We start from the raw sequence: 17,116 nt of genomic DNA on the forward strand, positions 1-17,116 counted from the left end.
TAGAGAACAAGTCTGGGAGACTCTCTTAGGGTTAGAGAATAAGCAAGACTATACAAAAGACATGAGAAGCCAAGCAGGAAAGATAAGGGAGAGGGAGAAGGAGAAAGTGTGACCGCCTCCACCAGGAGCCAAGAGAAGAAGTCTTTTAGAGAGCATACCATCTCTGTCAGCTTCACTGCCTTGCTCAAAGGCTTTTTTGACATGACATGGTTGTTTGTATAGATAACATCTGCAAACCATGGCTATGACCCACAAGCCACCACTTCTTCGTCTTTGTAGTTTGTTGAATTTAAACTTGATCACCACAGCATCCACTGGTACAAAATCGGGAGCTTTATTATATTATCATTATAGTTGTGTCCTTTTATTTTAATCCAGTTGAAGGTTGATTTACTTGTCTGACAATGGATGGGATGGCCACTTAAATATTTTTCAGTTTTAGTAAATTTGCATTCAGCTTCATGTTTGAAGCTGCACTCATAATCATGACCATTCAGGCTTCAAGTCCTTTTTTTTTTTAAACAGTTAAATGTTTACATTACCCCCATTCTACCCCCTGTAGATTTTAATTAGAGCCTACTACACTGGTGCCCATCTTGGCTGCAGTTTCTTCACGAGGGGCGAGGTTGAAATGAAGTAACACTAGCAGGAGTGTGCCTGTGGGTGACAACAGCAGATGTTTTTAAAATCTGCTCCACCAGAGACAAAGGGTATGAGTACAGTGGTTAGTGATTATTTTCTTACAGTATTTGTATTTTAGATTTTATTTGGGCATGCATAGAAAATTGGAATACTGTACAACAGTTCAGTCTGTTTCACTACTTTATTTGGGATGATTGCTGTCCATGGTGCTGAAACAGCCACCCTTCCCTGGAGTGATTACTTGGTTTTTATGACACATTTTCCTGTCAGTTTGTTGTTTCTCTGGTACCTAGGTTGGCAATACAGACTATACTTGAGGGATACAGGAAATCTGGATATACATATTTGAGCTGCAGGCTGGGATATGACAGTTATATATTTCCTTTGATTTGATGGTTTGCATACTTGCAAGGTCCACCTCTCATTTCTGTATTCTATATAGCAACTTGAAACTTTTACCATGGAGACAATAAGAGCAGATGCTTTCAGATAATACATCAAACAGGATGTTTACTCAGTGAGCTCAATGAGCCATGGTACAGATGTCATGCCACACCAGAACTAGTCTTTGAAACCACTGGCCTTTATTATTTCCACCAGTAGAATATTATCACTATTTTGCAGAAGTTTCGACGTTTTCTGAATTTCCACACTTTCCACTGTAGCCTAAACAAGTAATCCAAATGACACCCCAAAACAAGTTTTAACCTTAGGCTCATTTTGGAAATGTAACAAGCGGCATGTTGTGAGCAGAAATGGTGCAGAGTCAGAAACAGAGGAGCAGCAGTGTCTGGGGGAGAAGTAGAACACAAGGCAGGCGTGTGTGTGTGTGTGTGTGTGTGTGTGTGTGTGTGTGTGTGTGTTAGGGTTGGGGGGGGGGGGGGTTACTGTGGGGATAAAGCAGGTTAAATCATGATGACGAGTGCCATCGGTGCCTCTGCCGGTGTCCTGTAAATAACGAGCCTACAGGCCTTTGCCTTAAAGCGGGCTTGCAGTTCTTTCTTCTCACACCGCCCACTATACACAGATTCTCTCGCGCGCATAGAAGCGCGAACGCGAAAGCGTGCGTGCGCGCATGCACTAGAGGTGGGAGTGGATGCTCGTGTAGCTGCTGGAAGCCAGGATGGGATAATCCTGGCTCCGGGCGTTGATGCAGCTGCCGTTGCTGGATACGGAGTGGACTCGGGGCGCAGGGTGGGTCTAGTTCCCGACTGGAGCTGTGTGGACCCCGTGTCGATGTTGTCAAGCGTTCCGAGAAAGACGAGGGCGATGGCCGTGAGAGGAGTTGGTGCAGCTCTTTGAAACGTCCAGGCAAAAGAAATCGACCGTCTTCTCCCATGGAGGACACCGGCATTAATCTGAAGCGCAGAACCGGTGTGGAATAACTTAGGAAAGGAGGGAGAGAGGATACCGGGGCACTCCGTAGAGGATATCAGGGGAATCCTTCATTCATTTTCTTTATGGTTTCTTTAAACTGGGATACAGCTAGAGACGCGAGTGAAGGAACGGATCACTTTTGCCTCGGTGATTAGGAGAAGACTGCCTCCTTGGATCGAGCGGCAGCCGCATCCGACCTACCGTGGGGGGGGTGGGGGGAGATCAGGATACTTGGATGGAGAGGGCGCAGTGAAGGCTAGCGGCTTGCCGTGTGTAGGAGGGGACGGAGGGAGACCGGGCAGTTTGAAGGGACGGGGAGCCAGGAGCGGCGGCGGCGGCTCCATGAGCTGCTCCTGCCGGGACAGAGCGCCCAGAGCCCAGCCGGAGCGTCTCCACCGCCGCGGGTAGAACCCCGGGCAACAGGACGGCGGCCAGTTTGGAAGTTTTGATGCATATGATCACAACCACCATGATTTTTATGATTCTTGGTGCTTCAGTTGTAATGGTAAGACACCTTCACCTCCCTCGGCCACGATCTTATTTCCTCACTGGGCTGAGAGCCTCCCGATTTGACAGAAATGCCTCAAAAATGTAGGCCTATCACATTTTCAAGAAACTACAGCAGGCCTATCACTGACACGAGGAAGTAGGTTAGCCTACCTATAATTACCTGCCGTCATAAATAAATAATCTAAGTCCGTTTGAGGCAAGAGTCCCCCCTCTTAGAATCGGGAGGATCTGCCAAGACTATTTTCACTCATGTCTCTGTGGTCTTTATAGCCTGCTGTTATTTATCCTAATAGCACCTAATGAAAAGAATTATTCGCTGTCTGTGGTAATAGCCTAGCCTATTGCTTGACATGTCCCAGCTGACTGGAATGGTTCTTTGCAGGCGATAGCCTGTTTAATGGACATGAACGCACTACTGGATCGCTTTCACAACTACATCTTACCGCATCTACGAGGGGAGGACCGCGTCTGTCATTGCAACTGTGGAAGGTAAATGCCATCATCCAGCACGATATTCGGGTTAAACATGGTGTGCTTCATGGTGTGTGTGCACGCGTGTGTGTTCTCTTCTTTAGTCGTCCATTCTTAATTGCTGAAGAGGCCTCGAAGATTTCCGGCGGTGAAGCCAAACCTGTCGGCGCTCTCACAGGCTACACGACTGTCAGACCCGTTATTATTCGCTCGATCTCACGTTTGATCGCCGTGTGCTGCTTTTTTCTTTTTCTTTTTTTTATACCACCGGTGGCGGTGAGGATTTCTGATTTTGCTCCATACACGAAGGTGTATGTCGGAGCCATAAATAGGTAATGAACTACGAGCGATGTGAGGCCGTTTCAAAAACAATCTGAGCATCAAGTGCGCCGTGCTATTCACACGCAGGCCTACACGGCAAGAATATAACCTGCTGGGGCCAATTATGATCCTAAGTGCCGAAGTGAGGTGGTTATGGCTTAGGAAGTGCTACAGGGCTGAGGGAGCTGGCTGCTCACCAGCCTACCTGTTTGCTGTCACGGTGAGAGCGGGGATTGAAGTGTGGAAAAATAACAGCATGATACTCATTAATGTATTAATTTGGATTTAATGAGCATTATTACGTGTTTTCCATCATCATTAAGCACTTAATATGACACAGGCTAGATATATGGGTGAGCCATGGCACAAGTGGGCCTCTGTGTTGTGTTTTTTTCTTCTTCCTCCTAACTCTCCTCAGTGCCTGAGGGTATGGCAACAATATTAGAGCAGGATTTAAAGTAAGACTCCTATTTTACAAACGGGTGCACACCTATAGTGTCCTCATGTTGGATCCTGATTGGTCTGTGCTCTGCAGACAAGCAGCTAGAAGAACACACAGAGGCTTTAGAGGGAAGAATTTTCACTATTCATATTGGTGCAAGCTGAACAGATGCACACTCAAAGAAAACAGCAGCCCATAGTGTTCATGCTGCAGTGAGGGGGCTGATGTGTTAGCAGTTCATTAGCAGCATTAAGAGGGCAGTTCCACAGTGTGTGTGTGTGTGTTTTCTTAGCCTCTAAATCCAGAAATGGGTCACCATCAATCATAGGCAATTATATTATGCTTGTCCAAGTCAAAGTTTTGAAAGGCGTCTAATACATGTGATCTGATATAGTTTACTCAAGGCCAAAAAAAAATAAAAATAAATTGCATGTTTGGGTACAGCTCTGAGATGAGATGATGCATCACTGATGGGCTTTTTTTCCTGGAATATTTAGACAGGCATGTCATGTTTGCTACTGCTGAGAGGCCAAAGGGATTTCTTTCAGTAAGTAATGCAAAAAGACTAATGATTAAAAAAACCCTTCTCATATAAGTGATCAAATAAACCTCCATGCTAATGAACAGTATGCACAGTAAAACCTCTGCTCCTCCTGCTAGTGCTCAGGTAACCACAGTGTCTTTCACTGACCTGGAAATACTCCTGAATGAGAGCCAGTCATCTGTTTTCACACAAACAGCAGAAACGTGGGATACGTGGATGAATAGAGCAGAGCGTTGACTTCGCCTGCCTGCCCTTCCATCCATGAGGCGTGGAGGTGTCGGGACGCCCACAGTGCTCACCTTATCAGGCTTGAGGACACAGCCAGTGTCATTTTATTTGGCAGTGCTCGTGCTCTGTTTTGGATGTGGTTGTAGGATCTATGATGGGCTCAAGCCTGGCCTTAGAACAGCTGTATCCGTGATGGGGAAGATACAGGAGTGGACTGCGTGTGTTACACAAAATTCTTGACCTGATTTTTTTTATATTGGGGGAGGGAAAAAAGGTGCACAAGAAAACTTATGTGCTACAAGAAACTTATAAGTATTTCAGCAAGGTCCTTCTTCAGGGGAAATAAATGAATCTGGATAGACATTTTGGGTTATCATTACACATTGCTTAGCTTTTTTTTTTTTTTTTTTAGATGTTTCCCTGTTAATGGACTTCAGAGGCTGCTTTGATCCCCCATGTGGTCATACTTCTTTAGCAAGATGCTTCAGGTGCTCATCTGCAAGATCTATTTGTGTTTTAAAGTGCTGTAGAGTTCCTGCAGCGCAGTGTCCAGAGATTATCTGTCAGTCACGCAGCGTGGGTGGAATTTACATTAATGAAGTTCAAATTTGTGCTTGTCTGTAGCTGCTCATGATACAGAGAACAGAGTCATACCTTAACTTTTAACGCACTTTTAACAGTCTTAACTACAGTAATGTCAGAGACAGAGAAATCTAATCAAACAGTTGCAAGCCATTCAGATTTACAGAAGTTAGAAGCTATTTTAAATTGCTGCAGCATGTCTTTAGTCTAGCAGGTCTTCACAAACCTCCTTCGGTCCAATCCTGCTATCAAAGTAATGTCCCAAAGAGCGTGAGTGCATCTGGACTCACTTCCAACAGGTAAATCTCTCAGCTCCCACTGCGTTCCCTCACCGTGTTTGTCAGACAGCTGCCTGTGTTGTTATATTGAAAACGCCTTCATCCCCTCCCAGGAGGCCAGGCAATACCTGTATAGTGAGGCTTTCACATCAAGTGAATCTATTTTACAGTAGCGGGGAGGGCAGTTCTGGACAATGAGGCAATGTGATAGCCATAGCTAGTTACTTGCTACAGTAGTGGATGTACAGAGCTTTATGGATGTTCTTTTATTCTTTATTCAGATCCTACTGTGTGTATCTGTATATATATATATATATATATATATATATATATATATATATATATATATATATGTATACTCTCTCTCTGTCTCTCTCTATACACATGTATATATACACATATGCACTGGTATCTGTCTATGTATCTCTCTCTCTATTTCTCCATCTACCTCTCTCTATATATATATTTACTTGTAATGCAGCATAAGCTGTCCTCTTCCTCTCTGTGCATTATGGGTGGAACATTTCCATGCGTTCCCCTGTGAGATGTGAACACCTGTTTAGTAGCAATCAGGCACCCTGTGAATTTGTGGTAAAGGTATAAAATTGCCTTCTTTCTTGCTTCTCTTATTTGGAGCAAATTAAAGAGACTTTCTAACAGGAGCTGGTTTGGCTTTAAATTACACTTTTAATTCTAAAGTAAAGTGAAAAAACAAACAAACTGATGTTTACAAGATCACACCAGAGCACCCAGTACAGTTTGCATTATATACATGTCCTATTTGCTCAGGAAGGCATTTATTGAGCTGGTAGAATATGGGAGTAAATGCCTTGCTTAGAGGCACTTCAACTATCGTCACTGAGAGAGGCAGAAACCCTTCTGTGTTCAGTCCTTGAGCTGCTTCTCCAAATTTAAAAATCACAACTCCGCTGTGAATTTTTCTGCCTAAAGTGCAGCCCGGAGATACACATGGGTTCCCTGAGAAGGCTTCTGGGGTTAACAGCAAAGTGCGGATTTGTGCAATCTTATCATAATTTAGAAATCTCCAGACACCCCCCTAGTTAGAAGGGTTATATAAGATGCAAACATAGAGCATAATTAACTCTTCCATCACTTTGCCCTGTCTGCCCTCGCCCCCAGGCATCATGTCCACTATGTAATCCCATACGATGGGGACCATTCCTTGGTGGACTCTTCAGAGAACTACTTTGTGAGTGACAGTGTGACCAAGCAGGAGATGGACTTAATGCTGGGACTGCTACTGGGCTTCTGCATCAGCTGGTTGCTGCTGTGGTTGGATGGAGTCCTACACTGTGCCGTCAGGGCCTGGAGGGCGAGCCGATACTACGGTAAGATGGACGCTGCCTGCTGTTTATCTGCTGCTTATACGCAAGCTCAGCAATACTTTAACATCATATAAGTTTTTATTCATTTTAGTTGAACATCCTGAGGCACAAATGCTTGAAAGACTGGAAAAAATGTAATATGTAATGAAATAACGTGTATTTTATTGCAGGGTATTAGCAAAAACGCAGAAAGATCTTTTCGTGTAACTATCCGCAATGTATCTGGATCTCTAAGTGCTTGCCAGGTTAACGCAGCAGTTGGTAGAGCTCTGGAAAATGACCTTACCCCCATTGCTTGGCCCACTTTTGGCTCTTCTTGCTGATTTTTTTCTCAGTTTACTGCGACCTCTTGGAAAAAAAATCACAGCGAAACCTTCCAACTGCGATGATTCAGACGTAGGCACATCAGACAAACCAGCTGAGCTGAAGCTAAATTTAAACGGCTGTCCTCTTTTTCTTCTTTTTTTTGGACAGTCCACATATCTCACACCTTATTTCACTAATAATACTTAATTTGTTTGCAGGAAACAGCAGTCATATGCTCATGTAATGGCACTGTCATTAAGTGTAATTTCTATGCTCGGGATGTATTCAGCTCATTACTTGATAGGACAACATAAAATCACTCTTTAATGTTGTCTTTCCCAAACTGCTGACTCACATTAAACTCCCTGCAGGTATGTCATTTTTAAATACATTAGTGCAATCACTTGTGTCTATTGCTGCACGCTGGTATGTTATTCAGCATCAGCCTCTGAGCCCGAATGTTGTGTTAGCATTAAGCCAAACTGAACAGCTGACATCTTCGCTTGGATTAAAGTTCACATATTTAAGCTCAGTTTACCTGAGAAGAATTAAGCCTAGTTCTAGACTTAAACTTACTTATTTTTGCATTGGAAGATGTGTGTCCTTTTAGCCTAGGGCTAGGTTTACATCAAGTGTTTGGATAAACGGCTCACCCAGAAAAGTTCTGTTTAGGGTCTGTGATAAGTTAGAGCTTTAATGATCTCATTGGGGATGCTATAAGAGCAAAATAGCAATGCAAGTAAAACAGAATATTAATGGGATTTTAAATATGTAATATAGATGATGCAACCTCCAATTAAAACCTCCATTCGGTTGAACTTAATTGGGACGACTAGACAAAGTGGCTTTGCAGGGTCCGACTTAGCAAATTAACAATTATGATTATGACATTCGTGGCTAGATAACTTCCTTGTTTGAAAGTTCAGCCAAGCATAAGTGTAGACTAATAATAAATAATGAACATGCGTAACACTTTTCCAAAACAAGTAAACAGCGCAAGAGGAAATGAAAAACAAAACTTTGGGGAAAATGTATGGCAGTGCTAAAGATAAAGCTGAGTGTTCAGAGTGGATCTATAGGAAAACCCTAACTTTGCAAGCCTGAGATGCATTGACTTTGTCCTTTAAAAGGTTCCAATCTCAACAGGGATTTTCCAAGCAGCAGTCATGGGGTTAACCAGTCACACCACATCAGTTGTTCAATTTCCAGGTAGGCTCTAAATGGAGATGAGGATTTAGGTAATATGGTAGATTTGATTGATTGGCCTGAGAGCAGTGCTCTGAAACAACTGTAATATGTTGATGTCTCTTCTACAATGACTGCAGATCTAGAGCAACGTGACATTTATGGAGGCTCCAAAAGAGAGAAAAAGAAATCTCAGCTTAATAAACCCCTCTTCTTAAATAAAACTTTATTCCTTCAATAAAACGTTTAATGACAGGCCTGCATTTTTGGTTGTGTTACATGACATCGTTAATAATGCTATGTGGAGATTTGTGCATTGTGAGAAATTTTTCTGTGCTGACATTTTCACTTTGCTTTACAGTTTGGTTGAGTTACATAAAAATGGAATCTCACAGTCATACATCCCAAGTCTAGCTTCTTATTACAGAACAATCAGGGACCGAGGATAGACACGTGAGGAACTCCAGAAAAAGTAAAGACCGTTTTATCTTTTTGTGCATTTTGCACCACATCTATGGTGCTAAAAATATTCAGATAACTGGTTTAAATACTTACAAAGGTGTAAAAGGCAAAGGTGTACTAAAATAACTTTAGTTGTACTGACTTTCCAGAGTTTCTGGTAGTGGAGTAGTATCCACTGACAGCTTTAAAGCGGCTCCAGCATTTAACTCGTTAAAGAATGACAATTAGACACTAAAATTCAAAAGATTTTGATGACAGCTCCATAGCAAATCTGTAAAGGTGCATGATGCATCAACACTTCTTGTTTATGTCCAAAAGTGAAGCCAACTTATCTCAGAAATAAGAGCTGCCATCTTGCACTTGTGAGTGTCTGCGCTGTAGTAACTGGGGACATTGTGCCGATGCCCCACTTAACACAGGATTTAATGGAAGTTGATGTCAGCAGCACAGAAATATTTTGGCTTCACTTTTGGGAAGCTGTTGTGACCTCCATAGTGGTATTTATTTTCTCATATAACTTTCATTTATTCCAACATGTATTATGTTTACCAATAACAATGAAAAACAGTTCATAAAATCTACATCTGCTATTGGAACATCTTTGTGATCAAGTAGTTGTGTTTTCCCAGCTACACTGACAGAAAACATGAATCTGGGCTCTTAATTATGAGTCTTTCATAGTAGACATATCAGCCAACGCCATCAACAGATCCTCTGTTCTGTTCATCTCTCCCACTTAGCCATGTGAGTGTGATATTAAGCCAGCACGTTCAAGATCAGAGCCCAGAAACCAAAGCAGCTGAAGCAAATTCAGCCATCATTATACTTCCATGTTATTTTGGTTGTGACATATTAAAAAATGTCAAAAAAAAAAAAACAACCTCCACTGAAGGTATTTCCAGTAATATGCTGATTGGACCTCCTCTTCAGCTGAAGGTGGGTGGAGCTGTCCTAGGATTTACGTGAGGTCACCAGACTAAATGAACTACAAAGAATGGCTGCGCTCCATTTGGCTGTGACGCTTATTAAGCAGTTGCAAGGTTGGAAAACCTTTTTAAATGGAGTCCAGGCGTGATATGAGGTGGCCAGTTCAATTTAAATCAATATCAGTCAGTTAAAGCAATCTTTTCAGAGGCAGTACCTTTTTCCACATGAATTCAGACATTCACTCACACACACACACATAGCAACATGAAATATGTGTTTACTGAGATGCTTTTAACACGGACACACAGACTAATCAGTTCACGTTAGCGTGTGTCATTCTGTATCTGTAATAGAGCTGCCGTGTACACCACACACTATACAACACCGTGCACTTGAGAAAGCTAACAAGAGAGGCATTTCAGTGGAAGGTGTAACTGGAGGTTGTAACTTTGTGAGTTGGATTACATGGATACTCTAATAGTCTTTCTAGCAGCAAGTTTTGCCACTTGGAAGCAACATTGAAATGGGCTGTTATTTGGAAAGTTACTTTGAAGCATTGCCTAAATAAGCTTTAATCACAGTGGTCACTAAGGCATAAAAACTGCATGTATAGAGTCACTAATCCAATCTGATAAAAATGCTTATAAAGTTTCTGACTTTGCTCCAAATGATGGTTTTAAAGAGCTCTTTCCCCTTTGGAAATGATACTTCTACTACCATCTTTGCTCATCAAGTGCCATATCTCCGGCTCTCCAAGATCTTTGCTTAAAAGTATAATAATGAAGCGCGTGGGAGCATCAGCGCAGTGGATGACAAAAAGGAAAACTGTCACCGCTGATATTACACTGAATGAATGTGGTGGAAGTCCTGGAAGTTAACTGATTAATGAGGGAAATCTGACCAAACCATTTTTTATTTTAAAGCAAACACTGCTGTGGTGTGATCATCAGTGTGATACACAGTGATGAGTGACAAATCAAAGAAAAAGCCTGAATCTGTGAGCCCTACAATGAAGGGATCCAGTGCCTCTGTGATGCTCCGTTGTATCCACTTAGCACGACGGGTCACTGCAAATCAATTCAGAGATATCCCAGATTTTCAACCTTCAAGAAAGCAATCCACAGGGCAGGAGATGTTGCTAAAGGGATTCACAGGTATTAAAGCGAGTCTTTATTGTCGGTTATTCTTTTAATTTGTCACCCATATGTGTAAGAATACACACACAGCAATCACCAAGACTGGTTTAAACCAGGCTTGAAAAACAGAGAGTGAGATGACTTCACTCCCACCATCTGCTGCGCTGTAGAGAATGCTACATTCCCACATACCGTGTGTTTAAATCCAACTGAGTGTGATAGTTGCCTCTTTATTTCCCTCTGTCGGCACGCTCCCTCCCTGAAATATCCGTCTCATTTCTCTCCCCATCTCCTCGTGACAGATGAAGGATGCATGTTACTTTTGCAAAAGAAAGCAAACGCGGCAGATTTAATGAGACAGAGCATGTGCTGTACAGCTCGCCGGCACCGTTAGGCCTATGCGCCTGTGCGGGCTCGAGCAAAGAAATGAAAAAGCTTTCAGTGGTGCCAAAGTTAAACAGCCACTAGACGCACGTGTGAAATCATGACATGACAGCATGAAGTCCCTCACAGCTCACGATCATGGTGGGTTCTCAGCCTTTTCCCACCCCGCCAGGATTGAAGTCATGTTTGGAAACGCTCATGAACATTTAGCAATTCTTTTGCTGCAATTCAGCCGAGTTTGGAGGCACCGAATGTTGAAACATGGAGAAAACTGCACTATCCTGTTGTCTCTATGCTGTAGCGGGTACAGAGAGTTTGGGGCAGGCCCCACGATGAGGAGGTGGCCTGGATCTTCAGTTTTCAGGATAAAGTAGAAGATATGTGACCTGGATACTGGGACCGCCATGGAAAAGCTCCCCAGGCGGGATGGGAATCTGTCAAGAGCTGATCAAAGAGTGACAGTGATTTTAAAATGCACTAATATGGGGCTTTAGGATGGAGGTTTTACCATTCGTTTGCAGCTATAATGAACAACGTGCTCGAATAGTAAAACCTTTGATGTTTGCTGGCTGCTGCTGCTTTGCACAGTCATGGAATTGAGAACAATGCTGGTTTTCTGCAGTGCATTAGTACAACAGTGCAAAAATCATCATAAAAAACACCCAGGGAAAGAAGAACATCCATATTCATTAGCAGCACTTATAGAATGGGGAGAATAGTTGGGGCTTTTTTGGCACTTGGAGGGAATACCCCTCATTTCTCTGTATGTGCCGGTGCTAGGTCACACTCGTTTAGCCTCCCTGAGATGAGGAGCGAAGGTGAGGCTGACAGAGCGGGGAGGAGAGTGTGTGTGATGGTGGGGAGCAGGATGGAGATGCTGTCACATCCCCACCCCCACTTCACTCACACACACACACACACACACACACACACACACACACACACACACACACACACACACACAAACTCCCCTCCAAAGCTAAAAATAGAACGAGGGGAAGAGCAGCTGGAATAGCAAGTGAGAAACGCGCACACACACATGCGCACACACACATGCGCACAAACACATGCGCGCACACGCACTCACGCATACACAGCGCACTCAGATGCACACTGTTCCCTTTTTTCCTCCTCCTAATTCCTCGTCTAGCTCCTCCCTCTCTCCCCCTCTTCTTCACTTATTGAATCTACTCCTGTCTGTTTCCTTTACAGTGCTTCCTGCTGCAAATACATTTTCCTGTTATTGCTGCCTTGCCGTGAACGCCTAACTCGAAAGGCCAAACGGAAAAAACGCAACAACGATCACACAAATTGAGAAAACGATGACTTAGCACCCCCCCGCTCTAAATTTAAAGCATAACAATTGTATCTCTGCCTCCCTCTTCTCCTGCCATGCCATTATCATTCCTCCGGACTCAATCTCCACCTCCATCCTTTTATTCAAATGAGAGAAACCTGTCTTGGTTGCCCCTTTTCCTTTGGATACCCTTCAGAGCAGTCCTTGTGGACAGCATACCCATTCACAGCTATAAATAACTCTCCCTTTCTCTCCCTCTCCTCCTCACCTCCTCTCATCCACAGAACACTTCCCCCCCCCACCAGCTCTTGCCTAACTTCACCACCACCCCCTCTTTTCTTGCTCATCCTCTAGCAGGGCCATTTGCTATACTGGGTTTGCTGTCTGGGGCTCTCCCCTCCTTCTCTCTCTCTGCTGTCTCTGTGGACCTCGCGCCGCCTCGCCGGCTCCAGTTTATAACCTGACAAGCACAAACGTCTGCCCCGCCACTCCCCTCCTCACATTATGCACCTCGCATTTGCAAAAAAAAATAAAAATGAAAAAAATAAATTCTACTTTGTTTCCAGGCACAGACACAAATTTCACGCCAGGTCGGCCTTTGAGACGCGTATTCTGTACGTGTGATGTGATGGCTGCTAATTGGGTGGAGTCAGATGGATCCGTTGTGTCTTAAATATGTATAATGTCATATGTGAAATCCATTTTGGTGTATGGCAGCAATGCCAGGACACAGTCACCGATGCAACAGTCGAAAAATTCACAGACATAAACTGACTTTTATTTTATTTTATGTGTAATGAAATGTGATATATATAAATTTCCTTTCTTTTCATTACGCTTATACCAGGCAAAAGAGGAACATTACTCGTCTGATTCTCTTTTTGTTTGTTTGTTTGTTACATTCAGCTCGTCCATCTTTGAGACTGTTACACACAGTAAGTTTACCCGTTTGGCCATCGAAACATTTAGCCCAGAAATTTGTTCATTTCAGAGCAGAAAAGTGACGCGTGAGCCATCACGGTTCTCGTCATCTTATCTCCAAGGATGAAAAATAGAAACTATTAAAGGACAAATCGACGCGCAAACCTTTGCTTTTAAAGCCAGTGTGAGTCAGGCCAAACTGTATTTATATTTTCAGTCAGTTTCCAACTGCACAGTTTGCTCATTTCAAGTCCCCCCCCCCCCCCCCCCCCCCACACACACACACACAAATATCTTTACTGAATTAATGCAATTAATGCACAGATGTCTATAAAGAGAACAAACAAGCAAACAAAAAGTCGACTGAGGATCATCTTGATAAATGATTCTCCATTGCAACATGTTTATCGTGCACAACTGCTTTAGAACACGTCTGGAAATCACAAAAATGTACTAACAGATAGATCATCAGATATCACTGACACTGACGTCACATCAATTTTAGCAGCTGGATTGTAGATAATTCAGGAAGAGCCCCAAATACATTGGAAGAGTGAATGTTTCCTCCTGATAAGTAGCCTATTTGTCTTATTTAATTCTTCTAATAAGGAGGGTATTTGTCGGCAGATATTACAGTGCAAACAACACCTCGTGGAGGAGGTTGACTCACACTCATGTAAATATCCTAATAAACAGACACACCAAAGCGTCATCATGCAGGTTGTATTGGCAAATTTCACCAGTATAAACTAATGGCATTTACCACAAAGGGTTTTTTAATTTTTTTTTAATTTCAGTTGGTTTTGTAAATACAGATTCTTGATTTTTTTTCTTCTTTCTAGTTCATAAAAGTTTAAGAAAGAAAGATCATGACATTAAGGTCAAATAAAAGGAGGTTCATGGGTCTGAGATCAGTCCAGCTTGTGTGTCTGGTTGCTGATATGCCTTGTATACTCTAACTGGATTTAGAACCAGAAAACCAGGCTAAGAAGGATTTTAGGATTTTACACTATTGTGTGTGTTGAGCTCATGAGTGTGTCGTCTAGCTGCTCGGCTTTGGTGTCTTTAAACGCCTGCATTCAGCTTCTTACATCGACACAACTGCATGTGCGAATGACAGTGCAGCTTAATAAACCACATACTCACGTCCCCATACTTTGTGTTAACATCATCGCTGAGGCATTTTCTTTAGTTCCACTGTCTAGCAGCTCAGCCTTTTGGCTATTTTTATATGAAATATTGACATTTTCATGTTTTTGGGTCTTTTAAAAGGCTCAAACTCTGAGTTCCTCCATTACATATAGAAACGACACAGAAAAAAATGTTTTCACATTTAATTTCTCATTCCCATTGAACATTTCCTATTTATGTTTCATATAAGACTTGAATACTCCCCCTCCTCCCCCTCCTCCTCCTCCTCCTCCTACTACTACTACTAATAAAAATATTTGTCTTGAAACACTTAAGTGTACAACCTGAAAGTTGAAGAAAGAGGGTTAAATGATTTTTTAAACTGAATCTAGGGCAAAATTCATACAATACTACTACCACTACTACTACTACTACTACTAATAATAATAATACTAATAATAATAATTATTATTATTTTATTTATAGGCGCCTTTAAGACCCTCAAGGTCACCTTACAATAGCACAGAACAGTAGCAACAATACAATATAATAAAACATGGAAAAATACAATTTAAACATAAGGTAAACAAGAAAGAGAGGGGGAAACACAAGCATGAAAGTATAAAAGCTGAGCAGGGTAAAAATGGACTAAGATGTATAATGACGTGTATGCAGTTCTGAATAGATGGATTTTGAAACGTGATTTAAAAGTAGAGAGAGAGAGTTTGTAGTCCGGAGATCTGGTGGAATACTAACATGTTACATATAGGAATTCGGGGATCTATGTGTTGCTATAGTTTTATCTCGATTAGTGGTTCAGCTAAAAGTACTTTGAATGAACTTTGTTAGTATCCTACTGTACTATAATCAATGACTGGCAACTGATGCAGAACCTCGGTGTAATTTCATTAAAAGTACTGCCCTAATTCTGACTTGAAAGCGTCACACAGTTGGTGCACATTTGTTGCCTGTACTTCCATGATGTGACTCTCCCGTTTTACCGCATCCCAGGTGCTTCATTGGATTAAGATGTGGAGGCTGTTTGAGTGCAGTGACCTCATTGTCGTGTTTAAGAAACCAGTTTGCAATGATTCGAGCTTCATGAAATGGCATTATTTGTGACATGGCATTATTTTGGTGGAAAGCAGCCATCAGAAGATGGGTACACTGTTCAAAAAGGGAGAAACTTTGTCATTACACCACCAGCAGTGTCAAGGCAGGATGGATCCATGCTTTGATTCTGTTCACACCAAATTGTGACCCTACCATTAAATTTGTCGCAACAGACATCAAGACTCATCTAACCAGACGACGTTTGGTGAGGCTATGGTAATTGTAGCTGACAGGTGTGGTCTTCTGCTGTTGCAGCTGGTTTGCTTCAAAATTTTATATATGTTGTGCATTCAGGGTGCATGCATGGCTACACGTGGTTATTTGAGCTACTTAAGTTTTGCTACCAGTTCAGAGTAGTCTGCCTATTCTCCTCTAACACCAAGACATTTTTGAGAGCTACTCACTGGATATTTTCCCCTTTTCAGACCATTATCTGTAAACCTTAGAGATGGTTGTGCAGGAAAGTCTCAATAGATCAGCAGTTTGTGAAATACTCAGACCAGTCTGTCGGGTACCAACCACCGTACCCTGTTCAGAATGACTTAAATCACCTTTCTTCCCCATTCTGATGCTCAGTTTGAACTTCAGCAAGGTGTCTTGACCGTGGCTAAATGCATTGACTAGCTGCCATGTGATTGGCTGATTAGATATTAACAATTCTCAACAATCAGATGAAGAAAGAGATAAGGTTATTAACGACCCACAACATTTTTGCTTTTTTTGTATTTTCAGCTTGATGTATGAGCAGGTAAATCGGCCCGTGTGATTCCATATCCTCTGCACTTTTGCAAACAAATTAAATTATGACTTCCAATAAAAAATAAATGACTTACTCAGTCACACGTAACTTCTTTTCATCTTTCTTCTTCAGATACTCCATCCTGGTCATGGCTGCCCCAGTTCTGCAACCTTCGAGACCTCCGTCGCCGAGCCCAGCTCAGACAGCTGGAAGACTCCAGTGGCAACATGGTCCACATCAAGCAGAAGCTCTACCACAACGGCCACCCAAGTCCCCGCCACCTCTGACTTTAAAACAAAACAAAAAAAAGAATAAACTAAACAAAAATAATATAGACGACCCCTGCCCCTCCCCTTGTACCCCTCTTCTCCTCCCTTCTAAAACACCTGTGACCCTTCCCAGCTGCCCCAAGGCCAACTGTTGCCTAAGAGACCCTGAAAACTACCCTCCCACTATTCATAACATGGCCCCCCAAAACCCCAATGACAGGACTTTCTTTTGACTAAAACCAGTCCCTGTCAGCACCTAAAAAAATTAATTTATCAATTAATTAATTACAAAAAAAATCCCAAAATGGAGCAAGATGACGATTATTTGTTGCCACTAAAATCTTGTCTTACGTCCATGTCCACCATTGTGGGAGGAAGAAGAAAAAAAAACATTTTTAAGGGTGTTTTTTTTCTGTATAGAGACATTTTCTGTGTTCATTGTTAAACTTGGCATGCTCTTTTAGAACAGGGTAAGATGTGGGTAGTGTATGGAACGGGGCGGCAA

General features: G+C 42.4%; 1 protein-coding gene across 1 annotated transcript; it reads left to right on the plus strand.

Annotated features, from left to right (window-relative positions):
* The first annotated feature begins 1,681 nt into the window (after positions 1–1,681).
* Positions 1,682–16,797, plus strand: tmem240a (transmembrane protein 240a). The gene is made up of 4 exons (XM_085260499.1): positions 1,682–2,524; positions 2,912–3,018; positions 6,536–6,744; positions 16,475–16,797. Exons 1-4 carry the CDS (start codon positions 2,468–2,470, stop codon positions 16,627–16,629), a joined length of 528 nt encoding a protein of 175 aa, XP_085116625.1. The 5' UTR covers positions 1,682–2,467; the 3' UTR covers positions 16,630–16,797.
* Positions 16,798–17,116: the final 319 nt, after the last annotated feature.

This window comes from Mchenga conophoros, linkage group LG20 (assembly GCF_057382185.1).
Source record: "Mchenga conophoros isolate Kocher_MC1m ecotype Shallow Benthic linkage group LG20, M_conophoros_male_GT1.1, whole genome shotgun sequence".
NCBI classification, from domain to species: Eukaryota; Metazoa; Chordata; class Actinopteri; order Cichliformes; family Cichlidae; genus Mchenga; species Mchenga conophoros.